Source organism: Pipistrellus kuhlii, unplaced genomic scaffold (genome assembly GCF_014108245.1).
Source record: "Pipistrellus kuhlii isolate mPipKuh1 unplaced genomic scaffold, mPipKuh1.p scaffold_m20_p_29, whole genome shotgun sequence".
Lineage (NCBI taxonomy): Eukaryota > Metazoa > Chordata > Mammalia > Chiroptera > Vespertilionidae > Pipistrellus > Pipistrellus kuhlii.
Genome location: NW_023425528.1, coordinates 4,082,633 through 4,110,500, shown reverse-complemented (window position 1 = coordinate 4,110,500; position 27,868 = coordinate 4,082,633). Strand labels below are relative to the sequence as shown.

The 27,868-nt window shown below is 36.8% G+C and overlaps 1 protein-coding gene across 1 annotated transcript in view; it reads left to right on the top strand.

Annotated features, from left to right (window-relative positions):
- The window catches only part of ALG13 (ALG13 UDP-N-acetylglucosaminyltransferase subunit), a 79,635-nt gene that overhangs the window by 16,709 nt on the left and 35,058 nt on the right, over positions 1 to 27,868 (top strand). The window contains 11 exon segments of the mRNA XM_036454428.2: positions 7,390 to 7,418; positions 7,421 to 7,619; positions 7,621 to 7,762; positions 8,327 to 8,410; positions 10,810 to 10,860; positions 11,578 to 11,624; positions 13,905 to 13,977; positions 22,490 to 22,571; positions 22,763 to 22,925; positions 25,499 to 25,574; positions 26,848 to 26,956. Of these exon segments, the coding sequence (XP_036310321.1) occupies positions 7,390 to 7,418; positions 7,421 to 7,619; positions 7,621 to 7,762; positions 8,327 to 8,410; positions 10,810 to 10,860; positions 11,578 to 11,624; positions 13,905 to 13,977; positions 22,490 to 22,571; positions 22,763 to 22,925; positions 25,499 to 25,574; positions 26,848 to 26,956 (1,055 nt within the window).

The following is a 27,868-nucleotide window of genomic DNA, read 5'->3' as shown; positions in this document are numbered from 1 at the left end:
GTCCATAAATGAGTGAGGTCATGTGGTATTTCTCTTTCATTGACTGGCTTATTTCACTCAGCATGATGTTCTCTAATTCTATCCAGGTTGCTGCAAATGATGAGAATTCCTTTTTTATGGCAGCATAGTATTCCATTGTGTAGATGTACCATAGTTTTTTTTATCCAATCCTCTGCTGACAGGCACCTAGGCTGTTTCCAAATTCTAGCTATTGTAGATTGTGCTGCTATGACATAGGAGTGCATATATCCTTTCTGATTGGTGTTTCTAGTTTTTTGGGATATATTCCTAGGAGTGGGATTACTGGGTCAAATGGGAGTCCCATTTTCAGTTTTTTGTCTCTCCTTTTATCAAAGAATAATTTTTAACTGTTTTATTTGGCAACTGACATTTGTCAATACTTCAGTAAGCACTTATTACTCACTTGATATGCAGTGTCTTAGCTAATTATCTTAACAACTTTAGCTATAGTCACAGAAAAATTTCTATAGCAAATTTCTCAAACTTTGAAACAATTTAAAAGTAATAGCTATAGTGGATACAACACCTTAATAACTGAAATTGATTAAGTTAACCTGCTTAACTTTGACTTGGCTTTTCCCAAACCTTTTTTTTGCAACTCAAAAATAGGATTATAGTATGCAGTGTTTCTGAAATTTTGGCTTTGAAACTCCTTTAACAACACAGTAATAACTTGTGGAACACATTGTTCTAAAGCAGTGCTATTCAAAGTGTGGTCCTGGACCAGTAGCATCAGCAACACTTGAGAACTTGATATTCTCAGGACCCAGTCTAGCTCGGAGACAAGCTCTGAGTGTGGGGCCATCTGTGTTTTATCAAGCCCTCTATTTGAGAACCACTGCTTTAGAGGTTTACAGGATTAGTATAGTTTGCTGCTGAAGAATAGCCAAGGGATTTCAGGTGCAATAGATATTTCTTTCTTTCTTTTTAAGTTGAGCATCTTTATTTCACAGATGAAATGCTTAGCTTTAGTATAATGTTATATTTAGGATATTACAACAGAACTCAATGCAATAAACATAGAATGAGAAAATTTCAATTTGAACCATTAATTTTTAGTTAAATATTAACCAATAGAAATACATAAGCAGAGTACTATAATTAGCTATTTGTTCATTCATTCATTCAATAACAATATTGAGTTTAACGAGTATAGAAACTTTTTTAAAAAATATATTTTATTGATTTTTTTTGCCCCCCACCCTCCTTTGCATGCATACCCTCCCTCCCCAGGGTTTTATGTCCATTGGTTGTACTTATATGCATGTATGCAAGTCTTTCGGTTGATCTATTATCTCCCCCCGATCTTCCTCCCCTCCCCACTGTAATCTGACAGTCTGTCTGTTGCTTTACTTTCTCTATATCTGTCTCTTGGTTCATCAGTTTATAATGTTCTTTATCATCCACAGATGATAAAGAGTAAGGTCATGTGGTGTTTCTCTTTCATTGATTGACTTATTTCACTCAGCATAATGTTCTCCAATTCCATCCAAGTTGCTGCAAATGATAAGAATTCCTTCTTTTTTATGGCAGCATAGTATTCCATTGTGTAGATGTACCATTGTTTTTGGATCCAGTCATCTGCTGACGGGCACCTAGGCTGTTTCCAAATTCTGGCTATTGTAGATTGTGCTGCTATGAACATAGGGGTGCATATATCCTTTCTGATTGGTGTTTCTAGTTTCTTGGGATATATTCCTAGAAGTGGGATTACTGGGTCAAATGGGAGTTCCATTTTCAGTTTTTTGAGGAAACTCCACACTGTTCTCCACAGTGGTTGCACCAGTCTGCAATCCCACCAGCAGTGCATGAGGGTTCCTTTTTCTCCGCAACCTCGCCAACACTTGTCATTTGTTGATTTGTTGATGTTGGCCATTCTGACAGGTGTGAGATGGTACCGCATTGTTGTTTTGATTTGCGTCTCTCGGATAATCAGTGACTTTGAGCATGTTTTCATGTGCCTTTTGGCCTTCCTTTTGTCTTCTTTTGAAAATATTCTATTTAGGTCCATTGCCCATTTTTTAATTGGATCATTCATCTTCTTTTTATTTATTTGTATAAGCTGTCTGTAAATGTTGGAGATTAAACCTTTATCAGTGGTATTATTTGCAAATATGTTCTCCCACACCGTGGGCTTTCTTGTTGTTTTGTTGATGGTTTCTTTTGCTGTAAAAAAGCTTTTTATTTTGATGTAGTCCCATTTGTTTATTTTCTCTTTAGCTTCCATTGCCCTAGGGGCTGCAATAGATATTTCAAAGGACAGTATTAAATAAATTCCTGTTGTACTATTATGTTAACCTGTATTTAACCACCTCTGAGCCTGTGTTCATATCTTTTCTTTGGTATATAATTCCTCTTTATAATAATCGTGGAACAATACATAGTTGTAATCCTGGTACTGTTACTGAATGGATGGGAAAACTTGTACAAGTTATAATTATTTGAAACCCAATTTTTTCATCTATAAGAGATCCCTTGTAGCTGTAAAATTCTACTTGTTTTTCAGTTTATTTTGCTATTGAGTATCTTGCTAACATACTGAATAACTGTTAGATTTAATTTTTATTATTTAAGTTAATACATGTAAATAATATAAAATATTAATGATTCTACAAGTCTTATAAGAAACAGCAGTTTTATGTGCCACTCCTCTCCATCTGTGATCCTACTTCCTATATATGACCTTCTATTGATGACATTTACATTAAAAAACACAAAAAGGCAGTTTTATCAGTTCTTGTGAGATGTTTTTAGTGTTGACATTATTACAATTACTTAAGAATAATGTTGATTACATCCGAGCCATGTTCATTGATTACATTTCCTTTTCTATAAGACTTTTACCTTTTTTATATTATTCTTTTTGTTTGCTCAGTTTTCTATAGAAACATCCTCAAATTCTCCAACAGAGGTATATGTCCTAGTATGTTTAAATACATTAGGTCATCTATAACTTCTATTACTTATTTATAAAAGCTTTTTGGAATGTTTGCGCTGGTGTTCTTCGTCCTTTTACCTGAACTGGTTGTTCTCTATTTTGTCTTTCTAAATGTTTGTCCTCAGAGGTCCCCTTCATCTTTAAAGTGGAATTCCTTTGCTTCTATTTCCAGGATACTGTGCCTTCCTACCTTATTCTGCGGTTTAAACTTTTTATTTTAGTTTAGAATATTTCTCCAGTATCTTTCAGAGAAAGTAAATTATTTCAATATTTCATTTTTGAAAACTCCAACATCTGATTTATACTGTAATATAGAATTCAAGGTTGGAAATGCTTTCTCATCAAATATTGAACTATATTGTTTTCTAGCTTCTAGTTCTATTGAGAAGTTTATTGCTATGCATATGTATGATCTTTTGTATGTGACCCCTTTTTTTCCTCTCTGAAAGATTTTAAAATCTTTTCTTTATCCCCTGACTTTATGTGTGTTGCTGATCATCATTTTTTGTTTTCATTGTTGTGGCTACTTCATGGAACCTTTTAATCTAAATAAAGATAATCATATCCTGCAGTACTAGAATTTTCATGATATCATCATCACCACCATCATTTCTTCCCGTCTACTTTCATCATCTTTTTGAGCTTCCTGTTGGTTAGGTGTTGGCTTTCCTGGATTGACCTTCTACAATAATTTGCTTGCTTTTTTTCTCCAATCTTGTCTGTTCTGTGAGCTCCTCAACTCGAAATTCTATTCCTTCTACTGCTTTTTGTTTTATTCGTTTTTAAAATTTAAATACAGCAAAAGTAGCATTTTTTTTTCTTGTACAATTCTATAAATTTCAACAAATGCATACTCATGTAACCACTACCACAATACTTCGGATACCCCAATACATCCTTTGTGCTATCCCTTTGTAGTCAGTCCTTCTCTGCCACCCCAACTACTGGCAGCAACTGCTCTGTTTTCCCTTCTTATAGTTTTGCCTTTCCAGTATGACATATAAATACAGTCATACTGTATGTAGCCTTTAAATTTGTCTTCTGTCACATAACACAGTGCATTTGAGATTCATACATGTTCTGTGTCTATCAATGCTTCATTTTTTTATTGCTGGGGAATATTCTATTATATGGCTATGGGACAGTTTGTCCATTCACCAGTTGAAGATGTTTGGATTGTTTCCAGTTTTAGGTGAATTATGATTTTGAAAAAAGCTGCTATATACATTTATGTACATGTTTTTGGTATCTTGGAAAGATACTAATAAAAAAAATGGGGTTATTGGGTCATAATGGTAACTCTATGTTTATTTAACTTTATAAGAAACTGCTAAACTATTTTTCCAGAGTGGCTTTACTATTTTATATTCCCACCACCAACATATGAGAGTTCCAGTTGCTGTGCATCCTTGTCAACACTTGGTATTGTCTGCTAAAAAATTATTTTAGTTATTCTAAGATATATGTAGTGGTATTTCATTAAAGATATACAGATGGCCAATAGGCACATGAAAAAGATGCTCAACATTATTTCCCATCAGGGATATCCAAACAAAACCACAATGAGCTACCACTTCACACCCACAAGTATTGCTGTAATCAAGAGATGGAATATTGATAGGATATGGAGAAATGGGAACCCTTGTACATTATTGATGAGAATGTAAAATGGTGCTGCTGCTGTGGGAAATGGTCTGACGGTTCCTCAAACAGTTAAACATCATTTGCCATATGATCCAGCAACTACATTCCTGGGTATTACCCAATAGAGTAGAAACATGTCCAAACAAAAACCTGCATGTGAATGAGTGGGGACAAGTAGGAAGCAGCTGATCCATGATTATCTGTCATCATTGCTGTTTCTATCTTTCTCTTTCCCTCTCCCTTCCTCTCTAAAATCAAGAAAATATATTTTTAAAAATAGCTTTAATATTAAATATATTAGTTTCAGGTGTACAGCATAGTGGTTGTATATCTTTTATGTGCTTATTAACCATATTGTCAGTGAAATGTATAATATTTTGCCCATTTTAAAATTGTATTGTTTTCTTACTGTTGACTTTTGAGAGTTCTTTATATATTTTGATTAAAAGGTTGTTGTTGTTTTTTTGTCAGATAGGTAATGTACAAATATTTTCTCCTAGTCTGGCTTTTATTATCGTTCTTCTGTCATTTGCAGAGCAAAAGATTTTCATTTTGATTCCAATTAATTTTTTTTCTTATATTACATCTAAGAACTCTGGCTGACTCAAGGCCTTAAAGATTTTCTCCTATGCTTTCTTCTGAAAGTTGAAGTTTTACTCTACATTTAAGTATTTGATTTATTTTGAGTTAATTGCTATATAATGTGTGAGGTATAGGTTGAGAATCATTTTTTTTTCTTTTGCATATGGCTGTCAATTGTTCTAGCACCATTTAATGAAACTACTGTCTTCTCTATTAGACTGCTCTTGTACTCTTTGTCAAAAATCAATTTCTATTTGTGTGGGTCTTGTGTGCTTTCTATGTGTTATTTTCCCTTTTCTCTTTCTCCTTTTGTCTTTCTGTCTCTAGTTTTTATTTCCTGTTCTTTCCATTTTTGATTCTCTCTCTCTGTCTTCCCAGTTTTCCCTTCCTTTATTCCTCAAAGTTAAGTATATAGATTAGTATTACTTGCATTTTATATACCTTATTTTTCATTTAAGTACAATGAATATGAAGACTTTGTACTTTTCATAACCCTTAATTTTTTTTCCAATGAATTTGTGGATTTAAAGAAAGATGGTGATTTCCTCTTCCCAAATTATGTTTCAGAACTTTTACAAAAGGAATAATTTCCTCAATGTTATGGTTTCTTTAAAAAATAAATTAGTGAAGGTAATTTCAGATTGGCACATTAAAAAGGATGTCAAGATTTTATTCTTTTCTCTACCATGCTTTTATTTCATTCTTAAATTATAAAATTGATTATTGATGCTTTCTCTGTAGGCATTATTACTAGATCCACAGTTACAAGAAAAACAGTTTTCACGTCAGTTGTAATTTGCAATTTCTCCAGAGTCTGATTTTGATCTATTTTTTTTTTTAACATTTAGAAAAGTAAGAAGGGAATTGGATTTTGTTATTTAAATAAAAACAAGACACTTGACCATGGACTCAAGTAATACAAGTGAGCAGTCATGTCTTTGAACCTTATAAAGTACAGTCATATTTTACTTCGGTTTTCTTAGAATTCAGAGTAATTTTTAATTTTTCTGAAAAAGTGCCCTAATAATACACTGAAACATGACTCTCAATGTCCAACAGTGCTGTGCCCCAGGATTTTAAATATACTCTTTAAAAGTTTGTGGCTAAAAACCGGTTTGGCTCAGCGGTAGAGCGTCGGTCTGCAGACTGAAAGGTCCCAGGTTCGATTCCGGTACATTTGTTGTGGGCACATCCCTGGTGGGGGGTGTGCAGGAGGCAGCTGGTCGATGTTTCTCATTGATGTTTCTAGCTCTCTATCTCTCTCCCTTCCTCTCTGTAAAAATTCAATAAAATATATTTTAGAAAATAAAATAAAATAAAAGTTTGTGGCTAAATTGTTCCTTTCATGCTGCTTCAATTAAAATTATTTTTATTTTTAAGAAACACTTTTTGTATATTCTCTTTTTCTTAAAGCTATACAAGAGTTTGCAGACATTAGTCAATAAATGTATCACTGTTTCCTAGCATAGCCAATGGAATTAGTTTCTGTGATCATATCATAGGGTTATTATTATCTAGGACCGTGGACGGCAAACTTGGCTCGAGAGCCATGGCCCCTTGAGTGTGGCTCTTCCACAAAATACCACAACCTGGGTGAGTCTGTTTTGAAGAAGTGGCATTAGAAGAAGTTTATGTTTAAAAAATTGGGCTCTCAAAAGAAATTTCAATCGTTGTACTGTTGATATTTGGCTCTGTTGACTAATGAGTTTGCCAACCACTGAGGAGAACTGAATCCCTTTTTCTGAAATATTTAGATAACTGCATTGGCACTTTACTTTGCTTGAATTGTGACCTCTGTACCTATATATTAAGGGCGCTTTTAAAAGGATATTCTTAATACAAAACCTTAATATTAGGTTCAGATTTCCCCCCTCTCATTTCCATATAACTATAGGAGCAGGTAATTTGGGCAGAGGTTTTACAGCAATGTAATGTGGGCCAGGCTACATCATATACACCTGGGTGTTATTGCAGTTCCTTGGCAGCCTCGTGGAGCAGTTGCCCTGAGTTAAGCTGTAAACTCAGCTTCCCTTTGGTTCCAAAATTCAGCTGCTTGTGCATACCTCTCTCAACCTTGGGCTGATTGGGTTAATTCCACTCTTCCCCAGCAAAGTAGCTCTCCAAGTGCCCTTCTCCCTCCCATGTCTTTCTCAAGTCTAGTTCTCTATTCCTAGGAGCATTGGTTCTTCCTCTTCTTTTCACAGAATCTCGACTAGTCCTGGGGAAGCCAGCTCTTTGCTTCTGCTCCTGAGAAGTGTCAAGATTTTGCAACGCTGACTCCAACTGCCTTCTCATGCCTGGACTTTGGGCTGCTTTCCGGATACCTGCATAAGCAAGTCCTTGTCACTACTACCCATTCCTACCCGAACCTTGCTTTTTCTTCTGGCTACACTTGTGTTCCTTTTTTCCATTCTCCATCTCCACCCTCCGTGTACAATGCATAAAGGATGGAAAAAGTACTGCGGCCAGAAGTCTATGAGTGAGGCAACAATGGATGAATATTTAGGCAGCTTAGGACTGTTTCGAAAGCTGACTGCCAAGGATGCCTCTTGCCTCTTTCGGGCTATTTCGGAGCAGGTAAAAGGAAAGTAAATATATCTTCCCTATACTTAGATTTTAGAGTTTGTAATGTGGCACGGTACTCTAGCTAGAAGACCTGTAGCCCACAAAAACAAAAATCCCCCTTTTTTTCTTTCCTAGTAAAAATATCCGGGTCTTCCTGCTACTTAATAGCTTGGTGCATACCTTTGCTGATTAGTCTAAATATACTGCTGTGCCTTTGCTATCTTTTCTGTTTTCTAAATACTACTTTGGAATGAATGAGAGGTAAAATAATGGGGTTAAAGAAAAAACTGAAATTTATCTTGATCCTTTATAAGCAGCCCCTGTTTCCTCTAAATTTTTATGCCTAATGAAAAATATTCAAACTGTGTCCACAAAGAGTAGAAAAGGGGCAGCGTAACAGATTAATTTCTCCCCAGTCTCACTAAAGGAGACAAAAACAGATGTTAGTAATATCAGGACTTAATTTCCCACATACGTTCTGAATAAGGGTGACTTTAAGTGTCCAGTTCCTAGTCTTAATTTAGAAGTTTCTATTTCAAATGACTGCTGACAGTAAGCCGGTTTTTCTCTTTTTAGTTGTTTTGCAGCCAAGTCCATCATTTGGAAATCAGGAAGGCTTGTGTCTCATATATGAGAGAAAATCAACAAACTTTTGAGTCTGTAAGTAGAATACATACCCAAGGGAGAGTTATCATTTGAATATGTAGCAGATGGGAAATGAATTTTGAGCACCTGTATATGAAAATTATATGTAATATTCTCAATATCAGCAGCAAATATTCAATTTTCTGCTAGCTTCACCCTAGCTAGCACATTTATGGACCTCCAGAATTAGATTGTTTTGTACTCTAAAAACTAAGGAAAAAAACCCCAATTTGTATTCTTCCCATTACTTTCTTACTCCCACGCACCAAGAAACAAACCTTCAAACCCTAAAAAGTCGTACTTATTTCTGTTTTGTATTATCTATACCACTGTTTTCTTGAACAGTTAATCATAGTTCACGAAAGGTATGCCTATGTTAATATTTTTAAATGTATATATTTTAAAATATGTACAAATGGGAACACCATTTGTTCTCTTACTTAATTCAGTGCACAATGCTTGAAGAATCTTATAAAACTTAATTGTAAGGAAACGAATTACCGTATTTTTCGGACCATAAGACACTCCGGACCATAAGACGCACCAGTTTTTAGAGAAGGGAAATGAAGAAAAAAAGATTCTGAAACAAATAGTGTCCTAAAATATTTTATGTGCATTAAAACCCAACATCACAGTCATAAACACATGTAATCAACCCTGTAAAGTAAACAGCAGCATTTAGAACCATTTTAGAGCCGGGCAAGCACACAGAGACCACACAGAGCTGGGCAAGTAAAAAAACTTTTTTTTAAAGTATATGTGTAGGCTATATTTGGACCATAAGACGCAGGGACTTTTTCCCCCCACTTCTGGGGGGAAAAAAGTGCGTCTTATGGTCCGAAAAATACGGTAGTTCTAAACATCCATCTTTTTCTGTGTCAAACTGATAATTGGAGCTCTGTCACTAATGATTGACTTTAAAACAATTTTTAAAAGGCATCTTTCTATACATTGAAGTACTTGAATTCTTGTTAACAAATAGAGATTTTTATCGAGATCTTACATTAAGTGTGCCCTTTCATTAGTCCATTAAATTTTTATCATACATCTAGCCCTTCCAGTACTATTTTTCTTCTACTTTTTATTACGGATATTTGTGTGAGGTTTACTCTTAATTTTCTTGACAGGTTTCATTGAATTTTAAAAATATGTGAAGGCTTTTTTACTTTTAAGCTAATTACCTTGAAGTTAATTACAGTCTTTACAACACCTGGGAAAAGGATTGTTCATTAATTACTTTAATGTAAGACCATGGTGTAAAGTGGTGCATCTCAAGTATTTTTGTGCATACCAATCACCTGGAGACCTTGTTAAAATACAATTATGATGTAGTAGGTCTGAGCTGGGGCCCAAGATTTTTGCATTGTTAACAAACTCCCAAGTGATGCTTGCTTGTGGACCACATTTTGAGTAACAAAAATATGTGTGTAAATTTTTAAAACTATGTGGACGAGTCTCAGAATAATTATGCTGTGTGAAAGAAGTCAGGCTCCCCAAAAATGTACATACTGTATGATTTCCTTTATATAAAACTAAAGAAAATGCAAACCAACCTGTTGTGATTAAAGCAGGTCAGTGATTGCTTGTGTGTCAGTGGAGTTAGAGAGGGGCACAAGGAAACTTATGGGGAGGATGGATATATTCACCATCACGATTATCATGATGGTTTCATGAGTGCATACATATGTCAAGACTTATTTGACAGCTATTTAAATATGTGTACTTTATTTTATGCCAATTATTTCTCAATAAAGCTGTTTAAAAGGATTGAGAAAAACTCAAAATTGTATTTCAAAATTCTAGTTATTTTTAATACTAGGTATGTATGTATGGAATGAGATTTATATTCCCTGAGTTTAATGTAATTTTATTTTTATTGAGGTGTACTTTACATTCAATAAAAATCACCATTTTTAAGTTGAGCAATTTTAGTTTTGGCAATACAGTCATGCAGCTGCCACTGCAATCAAGAGAAGGAACATTTGCCCCAAAAAGTTTCCTTGTGCCCTGGGATTTTTTAAAACTAATAAAATTCCCTTTAAACTTCCTCAAAATTTTAACTTTGTAAATGCATGTCTCCTGTAAAATTTAAAATATTGGGCTTATAATTATTGGGCTTGCTTGATTTATGTAAATTGTCAAGTTGACATTTCAAAAGAAACTTAATAGGCATAACAGTTGAGGAAATGCACTGGTGTGCGGATAAGCCAGGACCAATTCCTAACATACTTTTATAGTACAGTTTTTCTCCACCCATAGCATATGTACAAATCTAGAGGTGCTGGGCAAAATAGTAATTTAGTACCATAATTATTAAACTGAACAAAAATCATTGGAGGATAATATTGCAGAATATGATCAGACTTTAGTAATGCTATGTATTTGGTTAAGTCGAGTTTGTTTTATTTTTGAAGTATGTGGAGGGATCTTTTGAGAAATACCTGGAACGGTTGGGAGATCCCAAGGTAAGATAAAATATGGGGGTTTACTCTTTTCAGAGTAGTATTTGGAATAAGGACCTAAATAATTATTCAGCTTGTTGCTTTAGCTAGAGCCAATCTATTTAGTTTCTTAAGTAGCCACCTATGTTGAATCAAATAGTTCTTGCAAAAGTTTATAAGCTGGCAGCTGACCTATTCTGTGTTGAATATTGAGAATTGTGTGTTTTAACAATTTTATCATCCATAGATGAGTGAAAGAATACATGCTGCTTGGGAATTGGACAAACCTAAGCCATTATCATTTTAATGGGGGGGGTGGTAATGAATGTTACTAGGAGGTTATTAAACAATTCTCCTCTCCCGAATTGTAGTTATCTTTAAGTGGAAGTAAGATCCATAAACATATTTAATTAAAAGTTTATGTGATTAAATTAATTCCATAGTTCTGGGATTAAAACACATGTACTTATACCCTGCTAACTTCATATTTTTACACTAATTACATTTTTATTGTGCCTTTTAAATCTCCCATATTAACTGTCTTTGTTACTTAATAACTAAGGTCTTTGGGTCCTTTTTTTCCACAATAAGTTTATGTTAATTAGTAACTATCATAGTATCCCAAGTCTCAAAAAGCAAGTTATATCGTATTCTACAAATTCTTCATCTAAAAAAATTATAAACTTGCAAAAACTTGTACTTTCTAGCTACTCAATGTTTATAAAAACTATTTATATTTAGGAAAGTGCTGGACAGCTGGAAATAAGAGCTCTTTCTCTAATTTATAAGTAAGTGGAATCTCCTTTTTTTAAAGGGGGAGTGTGTGTGTGTGTGTGTGTGTGTGCGCGCCCTCGCACCAGGTTTCTATTTAAATTCCCTTTAGTATTGGGAAAATTTTAGATTCGATCCATTGTTTAGAAGGAAGAGGTCTAAGCAAAGTTCATTAGTGTAATTTTAGGTGGAGAATTTCTAGCATTTGTGTCAGTTTGAATGGAAGAATAAAAGACTTTTAAGAACTGCTGTTATTGTCTCTGTGGCTAATTAGAAAGCTTATTTTAGAATTTTGTTTAACTTTGTGCCTCTTTTGCATGCATCCTCAATAGGGTTGTATTGCTTCCATGAGGGTAGAAATTGGTTCAAGGACAACAAATTTAAATACTGTGAACATTAAAATTTCATGTAAGGTGACCAGATGTCCCGCTTTTGTGACTTTTTTAAAATGTCGCGGGACAAATTGTTAAAAATCGGGACTGTCCCGCCAAAAGCGGGACGTCTGCTCACCTTATCATAGGGAAATTAAGAAAAGTCTAGTGTCTCTTTTGGGAGGTGATCATGGGGGAAATTTTGAGAAACACTCCTCTAATGCTTTGAAAGTTTTGTTTTGAAACTGCAAAAGTGGCATATCTGAAAGCTGTAGGTTTTTAAAAAAAATTTTTACACTATTACAGATGTCCCCATTCCCCACTGCCCTTTGCCCACCTCCACCCAACCTTGGCCCTCCCTTCTTGCTGGCCAACACCATATTATTGTCTGTGTCTATGGGTTATGCATATATATTCTGTGGCTAATCCTTAGGGTTTTGAGAAAGCTATATAATATAGGTTAGAGGCTTGTGGGAATCTTGTTCATTTGAGAAGTTTGATCTGTATAAGACTCCTTCACAATTCTGAGGATGGTGAGATGGCATATACCTGGGTAGAGTCAGAACCTTCTTGTTATGGGGACTTGTTCAAGTTAGTGTTTTTGTGGTCTGCTCTTTTCTCACTAAACCCAGCAAGAGGTAGTATAGCAGAGTCATTGGGCAGGTGGCTTTCAAATCGGGATAGCTCTTAAATTGTTCTGCCATCTGCTTTTGTATGGCCCTAGAGCTGAGAATGCTTTTTAAAGTTTTAAATGGCTAAGCCGAAACTGGTTTGGCTCAGTGAATAGACTGTAGGGGTGTCGAACTCAATCAGAGAAGGGGCCAAAATCTAAAATCCAGCCTAAATCGCGGGCCGAATGGTTTACTGAACAGTCATAAACTGTCATTGTGATGGAAACGCAGCGGAGTGCAGTGATGACAGCACGGTGCGGGCCACATTGCAAGGCCTGGCGGGACGGATTTGGCCCGCGGGCCTTGTGTTTGACACATGTGGAATAGAGCGTCGGCTTGCCGACTGAAAGGTCCCAGGTTCGATTCTGGTCAAGGGCATGTACCTTGGTTGCAGGCATATCCCCAGTAGGGGGTGTGCAAGAGGCAGCTGATCGATGATTCTCTCTCATCGATCTTTCTAACTCTCTATCCCTCTCCTTCTCTGTAAAAAAAATCAATAAAATATATTAAAATTTTAAATGGTTAAAAATCAAAAGAAGGATAACGTTTTATGACATGTGAAAATTATATGAAATTCAATTTTTAGTGTCTATAAAGTTTTATTGGGAGCTTGTTTGGAGGTTCTAGCAGGGGAGCGCAGCTACTCGTATACCCTTGGCCGAAGACCTGTCCTCTCCTCTTGGGGGAAAGTCGTCCTCTTCGACCGAGCGCGCAGCTTCGGGAGGGACGCACATGGATCGGTGAGGGAGGAGGGGGACACCCGCCTAGCCAGCCAGATCAGCCGAATCAACCCTGGCGATCAATGGGGTGACAGATGTTATAAAGTTTTATTGGAACACTGTCATGTGCATTTGTTTATCATTGTCTATGGTTGCTTTTATACTACAAAATGAAAGCTGAATAAAACAGGGTTTGCAAAAGCTAATTATTTATTATCTGGTCTTTTATCAAGGAAAATTTGTGCACCTTGTTTTAAATAAATGGAAGCCTCCAAAACTCACAAACATAAAGTTGGTAATCTATCTTTACTGCCCCTTCCTCTAAATTAAGATATGTTTTTAAAAATCTAAAGAACTTTACAGTCCAGTAGCTTGTCTGCCATTTACAGTCCAGTAGCTTGTTAGCATTATTTAGCCTCTTAAACATTTGAATTATTTTTATGAATAAGGTCAGTTTTAAAGCATAAATACATATAACTACCTCTTGCATATGCTAAATTATCTCTTTTCATCTGCCTTTGTTTTCTACCATGTAGTCGAGATTTCATTCTTTATCGCAATCCCGGAAAGCCTCCAACTTATGTTACAGATAATGGCTATGAAGACAAGGTAAGAAGATGAGTGAATGTTTACTAAAATAAAAAGAAATTGAATGAATTTGTGGGTTTACCAGGATATTAAGAAATCATCCCTTTTACCTCGTTAATAAAAAAACGCCCATTCCAAATACCAAACTTTCCTGCCACCAGTCAGTGTTGTTAGCTACCCTTCTGAACAGACCTGATCTTGTCACTCTGTGTAATAGAAAACCCTAATTAGCTCCTCATTGATAAGAGGTAAGTTGATACTCTGAAGCTAGGCATTCATTGCCCTAAAGATTCCCAACCCTTCTTTCCAGCTTCTTTTCCCCCCCTTTGCATATCAAATATGTCAATTCCAGTGAAACTTTCACAGCCATACCCCTGTGAGTTATTTCCTTCCTTTGCATCACCCAGGTAATTATGGTATTTATCACATTGTATTTGTTTCCTGTCTGTTTTTCTCATTAGTTTGAAAGTTTCTTGAGGGCAGGGACAGTGCTAGGACTACCTAAGTAAGGTACAAATAGTAGGAGGTTGAGAACTCTCAGCAGGTGGACAAATTGTTCTTAAAAAGTTTTAAGAAAATCCTTTTATCCTGATTATTTAAATCATTACTGAATATTTGACTTTTGTTAATCTTGTTTTACATTGAAGAGCAAATTCAGGCAACATTATGATGATGGAAAAATAAGAATAGACACTGGGAGGACTGTTAGGATGTTGTAGTAATCTAGAAAAAAGACCTGAACTAGGCAAGTGGCATTAGGATTAGAGACGATCAAGTTGGATTCAAGAAATAACTTAGAGGGTAAATATAAATTGGAGCACATTAATTGGTACCGCCACCTAATTTGTTCAGCAAACATTAAGCTCCTGTAAGTGTACCAGGCACTTTACTGGGCTTTGGGAATACCAAAATGAAGATGACAAAATTCTTGCCCTCCAAGGTCTTAAGGGGCTCTGAACACAGACATATAAAACTGAATGAACAGTTTTATAATAGAAATATGTGCCAAGAACATAGAAGGAAAAGTCCTTTATTCTGCTTGAGGAAATTTAGAAAGTTTCAAGATGGTATTGACATTTAAGTGGAATATCAAATGATAAGTTCAACAAGTATGAAGGACACTCTACTCTGAGTAAACACTATATACAAAGGCATGGAAGCAAGAGATCCTTTGGAACTCAGGTAGTTAGGTGGAGGGAGGGCAATGCTAAAAAGGCTAGAGTTACATAATGGGTGTAGTAAGCCAGGCCAAGAATTTGACTTTTCATTGTACAGAATAGTTAATTGAAGCTGTTTTCCAATATTTTATTTTGAAAAAATTTCAAACATACAGAAAAGCTAAAAAAATTATATAGTCAATATCTATATACCTACCACTTAGTTAATATTTTGGTATCCTTGTTTTATCACATATATGTTCATCCTTCTATCCATTCATTCATCCATCTTAATTTTTTATGTATTTCAAAGTAAATTTCAGATTGCAGAACAATTGCCTTTAAACACTCACTCGAAGTTTTAAACCAGAGGTGTGATATAATCAGAATTGTTTGAGAAAGAAGAGTTAACAAACTTTTGTTTTAGCATTGTACACAGCATTGCCTGAGATAGTAGACATTTAGATTTTACCAGGATTCTTTTAAACCTACAGTTCAATATTTTATCCCAACATTTTAGACTTAAAATATTTATAAAGAAGTTAAAAGACTTTTATAGTGAACCTTCATATACAATCTCCTAATTCCTACAAATTAAAACTTTGTTTTCAAAAGAGTCTTGTATATCAGAGATATTGAGCTAAGACTTTTTGAGTATGTACAACCATGAGAATATCATAATTATTCATACATACAGAGCTAATCATTATCAGCTATTGGGTATTTACATGTACAGTATAGTAAATATATGTCTGATCTGAGTTTATATAAAGTGAGTATGTTTGTTCATACTGAAATTTAAGTATGGAAAAACCAGGTGGCAGCAAAGTACTTTTCCTTATATGACACCTTGCTTTGCCTAAAACTGTTGCTATATCTCAGTTCAGGCATAAAATTTATATTTAAATTGTTTGGGTTTTTAAAAATAACTATTAAAAGCAGTGAACATTATTTTTTTTAATTAATTAATTAATTTTTTACATATTTTAATGATTTTTTTTTGCCCCCCTCCCTCCCTCCCACATATCTCCTCCCTCCCCAGAGTTTTATGTCCATTGGTTGTACTTATATGCATGTATACAAATCCTTCGGTTGATCTATTATCTCCCCCAGATCCTCCTACCCTCCCTGCTGTAATTTGACAATCTGCTTGTTGCTTTACTGTCTCTATATCTATCTTTTGGTTCATCAGTTTATAATGATCTTTATTATCCACAAATGAATGGGGTCATGTGGTGTTTCTCTTTCATTGATTGGCTTATTTCACTCAGCATGATGTTCTCCAATTCCATCCAGGTTGCTGCAAATGATGAGAATTCCTTCTTTTTTATGGCAGCATAGTATTCCATTGTGTAGATGTACCACTGTTTTTGGATCCAATCATCTGCTGACCGACACCTAGGCTGTTTCCAAATTCTGGCTATTGTAGATTGTGCTGCTATGAACATAGGGGTTAAAAGCAGTGAACATTATTAATAAGCCTTCCATAAAATATATTTGAGGACCAATTTTCAAAGAAATATATGCCTAATGTTCACCTTCTGTGTTGATATTTAACTCTGCATTTTGCAGTTACTATCAAAGTGAATGCTAGCCATCTTCACTCACCAATTTGCTCTATCTAGAAAGAAGAGAAATGCATACTTACATTAAAATCAAAATAAAATTTTAATCTTGAAAAATAGAGTAAAAAAATCAAGTATCCATTCATGTTTTTTTCATCTCATGTGCTTCATAATAACAACTAAGTTTTGGTGGGTATCCTTCTATATTATTCTCTTCATATTTTTAAATGTAGATAGGCTAATGCTTACTTAACATTCTGTTACTTGTTCTTTTGAGATAACTATCCTCATCAATAATATAGATCTACCTAATTTTTTCATTAGTTTATTGCCATTACATCCCAACTGGCACCCCCAATAAACACACCACCCACAATCTATGAGAGAATTATTTTATGCTGTGATACTACTAGGAACATAAAAACTGCCATGCTTAGTTTTGCCTCTTATTAACATTCAAAAAGGAACTAATTGCCACTTGAAAAGAGAACTTGTATGGTCATCTGTATTTTCTTTCCTGCTTATTTCCTTGTCAGTTCTGGTTAGCTGGGTTCCTTTAACTACTGAACAACTGCCTCCCATTATTAAACTTTTTTAGTTGGAGTTTCCAGTTCTTCTAGTCCAGTGGTCGGCAAACTCATTAGTCAACAGAGCCAAATATCAATAGTACAACGATTGAAATTTTTGAGAGCAGAAAACCGACTTCTGCTCTTGGGCCACAAAGTTTCAGTCACACTATATGTGCATGCCCGAATGTGGTATTTTGTGGAAGAGCCACTGTTCTTTGCCGACCACTGTTCTAGTCCAAAGTACAAAGGGCTTTTCTGTTCAAAATCTGCTCACTGTTATTTGGGATTAGTAAACTCCATTTAAATACAAATGCTCCTGCCGGGACCGGTTTGGCTCAATGGATAGAGCGTCGGCTTGGGGACTGAAGGGTCCCGGGTTCGATTCCGGTCAAGGGCATGTACCTTGGTTGCGGGCACATCCCCAGTAGGGGGTGTGCAAGAGGCAGCTGATCGATGACTCTCTCTCATCGATGTTTCTAACTCTCTATCTCTCTCCCTTCCTCTCTGTACAAAATCAATAAAATAAATAAATAAATAAATAAATAAATAAATAAATAAATAAATAAATACAAATGCTCCTGCCGAAGCCGGTTTGGCTCAGTGGTAGAACGTCGGTCTGCGGACTGAAGGGTCCCAGGTTCGATTCCGGTCAAGAGCATATACATTGGTTGCGGGCACGTCCTCGGTGGGGGGTGTGCAGGAGGCAGCTGGTCGATGATTTCTCTCATTGACGTTTCTAGCTCTCTATCTTTCTCCCTTCCTCTCTGTAAAAAATAAATAAAATATATTAAAAAATAAATAAATAAATACAAATGCTCCTTAGGGTGGGGGAAACTTCATAGCTTTGACTTTACCTTGAGAAAACCTTAGCTTGACACTTGCCCTCAGTGCTTTGAAATACCACTGGAATTGGAATTGTGATTTCAAAAAGTTACAGATAATAATATACCTGGTATCAGAGAACTTGATTATTGGCATAAGTTAACCTAGGGTAGTGTAGGAAGGTAGGAAAGAGAGTGCTTAGGAAGGTAGAAAAGAGAGTGCTTAGGATAATCTGCCAAGGAAGCTTTGTGGCAACATCCTCCCATAGATCACAGAGAATCATCTGTGGTACTTAATGCTGCTGATATCAGAGATAGATTAAAAAATGAAATAGACTTAATCACTGGGGATTACATCCCTTATGCAAGACAGAGGTTTTTGAACAAACATTCAGAAATGTTCTGGAGCAGTTATTTAAACAAATTTCATTACATAGTGCCAAGTAGCATTTTTACTGAAATAATCTGGGTAGTAAGCCTGCATGACCTTTGAATTTTTATTTGAAAAATCCACCAATCAAAGGGATCAGCTAAAAAGAAATAACTCATTCTGTAGCCATCTCATATCTTAATTCATTAAGGAAGTCTCTAGCAGTATTGCTCCTATATATTTATGTATTGCTCTTCAGTATAGTGGATAACATTTTGAATAAATTGAAGTCCCTTCTCCTGTAGTCTTGTGTTTATATTCACTTGTTCAATTTATAAAAGTTCCTATCTTTTCAAATTGTAAATTAGTATTTGTTAGGTATATTAATCAGAATGTGATTGAGGCTCACTAATCCCCCTCCCTTCCCTCTGGGAATCGTCAGTCTGTTCCATTTCCTGCATCTGGTTCTTTTATTCACAGGTTTAATCTGTTCATTAGATTTCTTATTCATTTATTTTGATTTTTAGATTCAGTTGTTGATTGGTATGTATTTGTTGCCATTTTGTTCATATTTTTTATCTTTTTCTTCTTGCTCTTAAAGAATACCCTTCAACATCTATAATAATAAAAGCATAATAATATGCTATTTAGACAAGACATCCTTCCGGATGAAGTCCGGGCTGTGAGGGAAGCCTGGGTCCTGGGTGCCTGCCAATGGCCTGAGGGAAGCCCGGGTCTCGGATGCCAGAGCGAAGCCAGTGTCTGCAGCCAGGGGAAGGAAGGCCTACTCTAGTTTCATAAAATACTGATTGAGTGGTGATGAACTCCTTTAGCTTTTTCTTATCTGTGAAGCTCTTTATCTGACCTTCAATTTTCAAATGATAACTTTGCTGGGTAGAGTAATCTTGGTTGTAGGTCCTTTCTATTCATCATTTTGAATATTTCTTGTCACTCACTTCTGGCCTGCATAGTTTCTGTTGAGAAATCAGTTCACAGTCATATGGGCACTCCCTTGTAGGTAATAATGTTTTCCTCTTGCTGCTTTTAAGATTCTCTCTTTGTCTTTAGCCCTTGGCATTTTATTTTAATTTCTTTATTGATTAAGGTATTACATACTTGTCCTGATCCCTCCCCCCCATTACCTTCCTAAACCCCACTCATGCCCTCCTCACTCATGCCCCCACCCCCCTGTTTGTGACCACTGGTTAAGCTTATAAGCATGCATACAAGTCCTTTGGTTGTTCTCTCCCCCTTACCCCCACCCTCCCCTACCTTCCCACTGAGGTTTGACAGTCTGATGGATGCTTCCCTATCTTCTGGATCTGTTTTTGTTCATCAGTTTATGTTATTCATGATTTCCCATATATGAGTGAGATCATGTGATATTTATCTTTCTCTGACTGACTTATTTCACTTAGCATAATGCTCTCCAGCTCCATCCATGTTGTTTCAAATGGTAAGAATTCCTTCTTTTTAACCACAGCATAGTATTCCATTATGTAGATGTACCACAGGTTTTTGATCCACTCATTTAGGCTGCTTCCAGATTTTAGCTATGGTAAATTATGCTGCCATGAACATAGGGGTGCGTATATCCTTTCTGATTGGTATTTCTAGTTTCTTGGGATATATTCCTAGGAGTGGGATTACTGGGTCAAATGGGAGTTCCATTTTTAATTTTTTCAGGAAACTCCTTACTGTTCTCCACAGTGGCTGCACCAGACTGCATTCCCATCATCAGTGCTTGAGGGATCCTTTTTCTCTGCATCTTCACCAGCACTTGTCATTTGTTGATTTGTTGATGATTGCCATTCAGACAGGTGTGAGATGATAGCGCATTGTCATTTTGGGGCATTTTAATTATGATGTGTCTTGGGTGTGGTTCTCTTTGGGTTCCCCTTGTTTGGGACTCTCTGCTTCCTGGACTTGTAAGTCTATTTCTTTCACCGGGTAGGGGAAGTTTTCTGTCATTATTTCTTCAAATAGGTTTTTAATATCTTGCTCTGTCTCTTCTTCTGGCACCCCATAATTCGGATGTTGGTATGCTTGAAGTTGTCCCTGAGGCTTCTTACACTATATTCATATTTTTGGATTCTTTTTTCTTTTTGCTCTCTGGTTGGGTGTTTTTTGCTTCTTCATATTTTAAATTGTTGATTTGATTCTCAGAATCCTCTATTCTACCATTGAACCTCTGTATATTATTCTTTATTTCGGTCAGTGTATGCTTAATTTTTTACTGGTCCTTTTCCATTTTTTGGAGGTTTCTAGAAGATTCTCAAGTAATTTTATAACCATGTTTTTGAACTCTATACCCAGTAGTTTGTTTTCTTACATTTCTTTCATTTGTGACATGTTTGTTTGTCTCTGCATTTTGGCTGCTTTCTTATGTTTGTTTTTATGTATTGGGTAGAGCTGCTGTGTCTCCTTGTGTTGGTAGAGTGGCCTTACGTAGTAGGTGTCCTATAAAGTCCAGTGGATCAGACTCTCCAGTCACCTAGGGAGCTCTAGGTGCACCCCTCTGTGGGCTCTCAGCACAGTTTTGTAGTTGAGACTTGATTAATGTTAGTGTCACTGGGAGGAATTGACCCTAGGCCAGTGGTCAGCAAACTCATTAGTCAACGTAGCCATATATCAGCATTACAACGATTGAAATTTCTTTTGAGAGCCAGATTTTTTAAACTTAAACTATATAGGTAGGTACATTGTTATTAGCTTAATTAGGGTACTTCTAAGCTGACCTCTGCTAAAAACTCAAGGGACCAAATAGCTGCATGTGGCCCATGAACTGCAGTTTGCCAACCATTGCCCTAGGCCAATGGCTGTGAGGACCAGCTCTGACTTCAGTGGGAGAGCTGCTGTGCAGTAGATAACTCTATAGAGCAGGACTTGCTTCATTTGGGTATTGGTGCTCACTGAGTCTGCCCCTTGAATGTGTCACTTATGGATGTGTAGAGTTGTAATCTGGCATGGTCTGACACTGACTACTGGCTACACTGGCTCTTGAGTCTTCAGGGAGGTGCAAAGTCAGCCACTGCCTGGGGCCACCCAACAGGAGCTACAGAGAATTCTGCAGATTTCTCCTCTTTGTACCAGTTAGGAAGTTCCTGGATGAGGCCCAGCTGTGAAGCAAGGCAGGCTGGTGCCGGGTCTTGGGCCTTTTAAAGATAGGTTTGTGGCTCCCTGACCTAACTGTAGCTTGTTGAGAGATTTTAGCCTGAGCAAGGACAGGTGATTCATATGTAAAAGCTGCTACATACATATTGAGTGGTGGTGTGAATTTGATGAGGCGGGGTCTTAAGTAATCACCAGGGTGGAGTAAACAGAAATGGCTGCCAATCAGCCCTGTGTCCTAGGAGAGCCCAGCACAAGAACAATGATCCATGCAAGCACCTTTGTCTGGGAGAAAGCCTCCCAGGAGTTCCTTCCTTGATGCCAGACAATCCAGTTCTTCCTCCAGAGCCTTCCCCTGGCTCTGGAGCTCAGAGGAAGTAGGACCTTGTAAGTTTAGTTCATGGTGCCAGCATTTTAAGAGGAACAGCTGGGTCTTCAGTTGCTTCTGTGTCACTGAGCCCCAGTCCGCACTGATTTTTATTGTTTGTATTATTACTGCCCCTAGAGACTTCTTTCCCCAGCTCTAGAATCCTGGGCTGGGGTCTGGTGTGGGGCTGGGACCCCTTGCTGTTCCAGGCAACCTCCACAGAGAAAAAGCACACCTGGGTTCCAGACCAGACTGTTCTGCTCCTCCATGTGCTACAAGTCTCAGTGTGCTTACTTCTTTACCTCTCTAGTTGTAGGCCTTCCATTCAGCCAGCTTTCCAGTGGTTCTGGATGATGGTTCTGTATTTTAGTTGTAATTTTTATGTGATTGTGGAAGGCAGTGAGTACAGGCGTTTACCTATGCCACCATCTTCCTCTTGCTCTAAAAGTCACTTTTTAAAACAAAACATTCACTTTATCAATTTTCTGATTCATTACTTAATTTCAAGGATCTCATGGTTGTAGGATGTTGTAACGTTCACTTAATGGTTCTGTGTATTTTCCTTTTCTTCAGATTCTACTCTGCTATTCAAGTAATGGCCATTATGATTCAGTATACTCAAAACAATTTCAGTCAAGTGCAGCTGTTTGTCAAGGTATGTGAAGGCTCTATAAATGTTTGGGTGTGATTTGTTGTCAGTCTTTAAATTGAGGAACCTTCCATAATAGCTTTTTAAAAACCTTGTTTACAACTATTGAATTTGCATACTGGGTTGTGGCTGTTTTCACATTGCTACTTTAAAAAGCGTTGTTTTGATAATTGGAGTTTTGACCATTTTTTCTTTAGCTGTATTGTATGAAATTCTCTATAAAGATGTGTTTGTTGTGGATGAAGAAGCATTGAAGACTGCAGTTGAATTGTTTCGAAGTGGTTCTAAGAAGAACAGAAACAATGCTGTCACTGGCAGTGAGGATGTCAATGTTGCCTACAAGAGTGTAACTCCAGATAGGTAATAAAGGGAAAGGGAATATCAACTGCACGATCATCATCTCTCTGTGTGTCATCATTTGGAAGTAGAAGAGATTGGAAAGCTTTTATGACTAAGATATCTCTCTCTCTCTCTCTTTCTCTCTCTCTCTCTCTCTCTCTCTCTCTCTCTCTCTCTATCTCTCTCTCATCTATGTGGAGGAATATAATTTTTTTTAATAGGAGAAGAGAAGTTTTGCCAAAAAGATGTGTTGTGTTGTTAGATGCTCAGGCTTTTGTGATTCTGTCAAAGTCAGAATCAGATTGTTGTTTTTTATTGTTGGAAAATACTTTAGAGCGGTCTAATCCTGTGATTCTCAAACTTCAGTCATATATCAATTACTTAGGGTGCTTGTTAGAAAGGCATATTTTTGATACTATCTTCACAAAATTTCAGGTCAGAGTAAAGCTAGGAATCTGCTTTTTTTAACAAATATACTCAAGTATTCTGATATAGGTAGGTCATGGACCACACTTTGAAAAAACAAAACAAAACACTGATTGTAAACTAGGACCATGATTATGTAGATGGTAATTGAGATTCAGAGTGGTTAATTGACACACACACAACCAGCTAGTAGAAAAGAGTCTATTTCAAACTAAGGGAAGTTTTAAGAGCTGAGTGTCTTAAAACTTTAAGACAGGTGTCACCTTATCTTTTTGCCTTGTAGTTCTATTTCTTTGATATTTAATGCTCTGAATTTTATTTTTTTGTGATATTTGAGAATACAAGGGCAGCCAACTATATACCAAGGTAAAAGTTGCTTCTATCTTTACTGAATATTTTTTAAAGTACTTTGGCTTAAGGAAACTATAGTATTAGGAAGGCAGGGTGTATTTATTATCTATTGCTATGTAACAATCTTATCTTATAAAAGAGCAATATGCAAATTAACCATCACTGCTACACCCACAAGCCAATCAGAGCGAGTATGCAAATTAACCTCAGCCAAGATGGCTGTGGTCACAGGGAACAGGAGGGAGGCTTGGGTTTCCCAGGCAATGGAGGAAGCCAAGCTTTCCACCTGCCCTTGCTGGCTTAAGCCTCCACTCAAGGCTACAAAGTTTCAATTATAGAAGGTAAACAAATCCAAACAGAAATGGCAGCAGCCACTGAGCAAGCAGAAGGCTTGGCTCTGCTCCAGGCTACAAAGATTCAATTGTAGAAGGTAAATCAATTCCAGATACCAGGGCTTCTGCTTGGTTTGCCAGGGGCCGTGGCCAGCCTGCAAACCACCACAGGCCCCTTGCTCAGTTTGCCCCATACCACAAAGGAACCCCCACCCTGATCCGGGACACCCTTCAGGGCAAACCAGCTGGCCCCCACCCATGCAAGAGGCCTCTATCCTATTTAATAAAAGAGTAATATGCAGATTGACCATCACTCTAATACACAATATAGCTGCTCCCATGTGGTCAAAGATCCTGCCCCAATGTGGACATAAGATGGCCAGTAGGGGAGAGCAGTTGGGATGCACCAGACCTGCAAGGGAAGGCAGTTGGAGGCAATCAACCCTGCAGGGGAGGGCAGTTAGGGGTGACCAGGCTGGCAGAGGAGGGAAGTTGGGGGCAAACAGGCTGACAGGGGAGCTGTTAGACATCAATCAGGCTGGCATGGGAATAGTTAGGGGGTGATCAGGCTGGCAGGCAGAAGCGGTTAGGAACAATCAGGAAGGCAGGCAGTTGGCAGTCAGCAGTCCTGGATTGTGAGAGGGATGTCCGATTGCCCTTTTAGGACCGGTGGGATCGGGCCTAAATGGGCAGTCAGACGTCCTTCGCGGAGTCCCAGATTGGAGAGGGCGCAGGCTGGGCTAAGGCCCCCCCCCCCCCCCCCCCCCCCCCCGCCGTCATGCAGGAATGTCATGCACCGGGCCTCTAGTATTACCATAAAATTGGCAGCTTAAAATAACACACATATCTTACAATTTATATGGGTTAGGAATCTGGGCATAGCTTAGCTTGACCTTATATTATACTTAAGAATCTCAAAAGACTGCAGTTATGGTGTCAGCAGGGATTGAGTCTTTTCTGGAGCTTTGATTAAGGAAGGGTCTACCTTCCTAGTCACATGGTTCTTGGTAGCATTCATTTCCTTGTAGCCCTAGGACTGAAAACCAGTTTTCTGTCCATCAACCAAAGGTAATACTCAGCTCCTTGCCACATGGATTTGGTTAACATGGCTGCTTGTTTCCTTAAGCAAGAGAGAGAAACTAGCAAGACAAGGACTACATTCTTACACAATGTAATGGTATACTCTTTATTGGTTAGAAGCAAACTTAGGACACATGAACACTGGGAGGATGGGTATCATAGGGACCTTCTTAACAATGTGTCCCTACAGGAATTATGAAATAGGAGGTAATCTGCTAAGCATATTGTAGCACATATTTATACAAAGGAAGCATAAATGTAAATGCTGAGTGAAAAAGTATTTGCCTCATTTTTTTAGAACTGAGCTACTTTAGTACCACTAGGTGGTAGAATAGTTGTTAGATTTAAGATTTTCTTAGCTGGTACATTTATATAAAGCTCTTTATTCTAAATCTTTTCAATTAGGACTGAAGAATTGAGTGCTTGCTACAGTGTTGAGAATATACCAGAGGGGTACAATAAAGGAACAGAAGAAGCAAAGGTTTGAGATTTTTCTAGAGCAAAGACTTTATAACCTTGGTTTGCAGCATTATAACTTAAACTAATTGAAATCACATGATCCATTCTATTGTAGTAATATGGGGATGGGGAAGAGTTGATATTTCCCTTTGGGGAAGTCTTAATTTGAAAATGTAAAATGTGTGCTTAATGTTCTCTGAAATTTTATTATGGAATTATAGATTTTTTTTTCAAAGCAAACTGAACACTTGAAAAATGTCAGAAGCTGTTGTTTTCAAGATAAAGTAATATTATAGACTCAATGGATAGTTTGTAATTAATTTTATAACACTGAGGTTTCTTTTTATCATTAAAGAATATAATGCTTATCCCTATCTACTCAAAGAAAATAGGTAATAATCCTGGTTTGTGAAACAGTAGACAATTTATTTGTATAGGTTTAAAATTAAGCAGACATTACATTTGATGCTAACTAAATAGGACAAATCCTATATAATGAAGAGCTAATATGCTAATGGTCATGACGCCCTCACACCATAAAGACCAATCAGCAGGAGTCTGCGTGAGTGGCAGGAGTGGGTGGGCAGGGCTGCATGCAGGGTGAGACAGAGACTTGATGCTGCCTCCCTTGCCAGCAGGGCTTGACCTGTGGGGCCGGCCCAGACTGGGTCTTGCCCATGGGGATGGGGCTGGCTAGGTCTGGGCCGCTTCCCTTTTAATGTCCATGAATTTCATGTACCAGGCCACTAGTATTGTTAAAACAATCTCTCTGTGTGCCCCAAGTGCTGGTAATTTGGGAACAGTATTGAATATGGCAAAATTCTAGAAAAGCAGAAGGAAAATGTAATTTCTTTGGAAATTATTACAGATTTTTGGCCAAAATGAAATAAACTTTTCATATTTTTCTAGTTGATTTTAGGGTACAGAAGCACTTGCACCTCTGTGTGCATACCAAGGGAAAACTTGTCAAGTAGTTCTGACTGAGTCTTTAATCCTGGTCAGTGTTGCATTGATTTATATATGATGTATCCTGAATTGTTGGCTGCTGAGACAGTATTTCCCTTCTGCCATCCAAAACCTTTTAGATTATTTGCATATTGCTTCTTTAGTCTTCTGATTTTTAAATATACAGTAAAATTTATTGTGGAATTTATTTCTTATTTTAATAAAGAAGGAAAGGAAGTCATATGTACATAGCTTTTAAAAAAGGCAAGCAAAGAACCTTAATTCTTCTTCATAGAAGAAAGACTTAAGCTAAAGATGGTGAGTTTGTAGCATGATTATTTTTGTTTTAGTCTCCAGAAAATCCATCCAAGGTGTACTTCCCCTATAAGGTGCTCAAAGCTTTGGATCCAGAAATCTATCGTAATGTAGAATTTGATGTTTGGTTGGACAGCAGAAAAGGTAATGAAATATCAACAGGATACTTTTGAATCCTGACAGATCTAGGAGAATAATTTTGTAAATTGTTTTTAATAAGAGACATTTTCAATGTACTGTGATGAAAAACAGGCATGCACTTACTTTTTGCCTTACTCAATTCATGATTTGAATCCAAAGGAAAAACAAATGATTTTAGAAGTGGGATCTTTTAGAGTTTGATGTTTATCTGGTATTTCAACTTTGCAAAGACTCTGTGGATGCAGCCTTTAGATAACTAAGAGTACCAGAAACTTGTAGTAACTAGAAATAAACATATCTTACATTTAAAGGGTTAAAACTCCCCTTATTAATAAATGAGTTGATCAGGTGTTGGCAAACTGTGAACTTTAGACAAAATCTGACCTGCCACCTGTTTTTGTATGGTATATGAGTTAAGAATAGTCTTTAAATTTTTTAATGGTAGAAAAAATTGAAAACAGTATTTTATGTGAAACTCAAATTTCAGTGTCCATAGGTAAAGTTTTGTGGCCGAGTTGTGTAGTTTGCCAACCCTCAAAATAGGTAATTATTTATCTCTCCTTTATTAGATAATTAAGTTGGTCAAAGTAGGCCTTAAAGTTCTGCCTTAGAGGTAGCCTTTAATGTCTCATATTCCTTGAACGATGTGAATCAGGGTATATAGTTAGCAGTATAGAATGAGGTTATGACCTAATGGAACACAGTTAAGTTGTTAAAAATAATAGGTTGTTTGAAGAAGCTTTGTATTTCTTTTTCAATGAGATGTGTTACTTTCAAATTTTATCTTACTGGTGTTGATGGACTTTAAAATTGCAACCTCCTAATTTCCACTTACAGTGGAACCTTGGTTCTCAAACTTATTTCACTCCAGAAGGCTGTTGGAGAAGTGATTTATTAAAAAACTGAATTATTTTT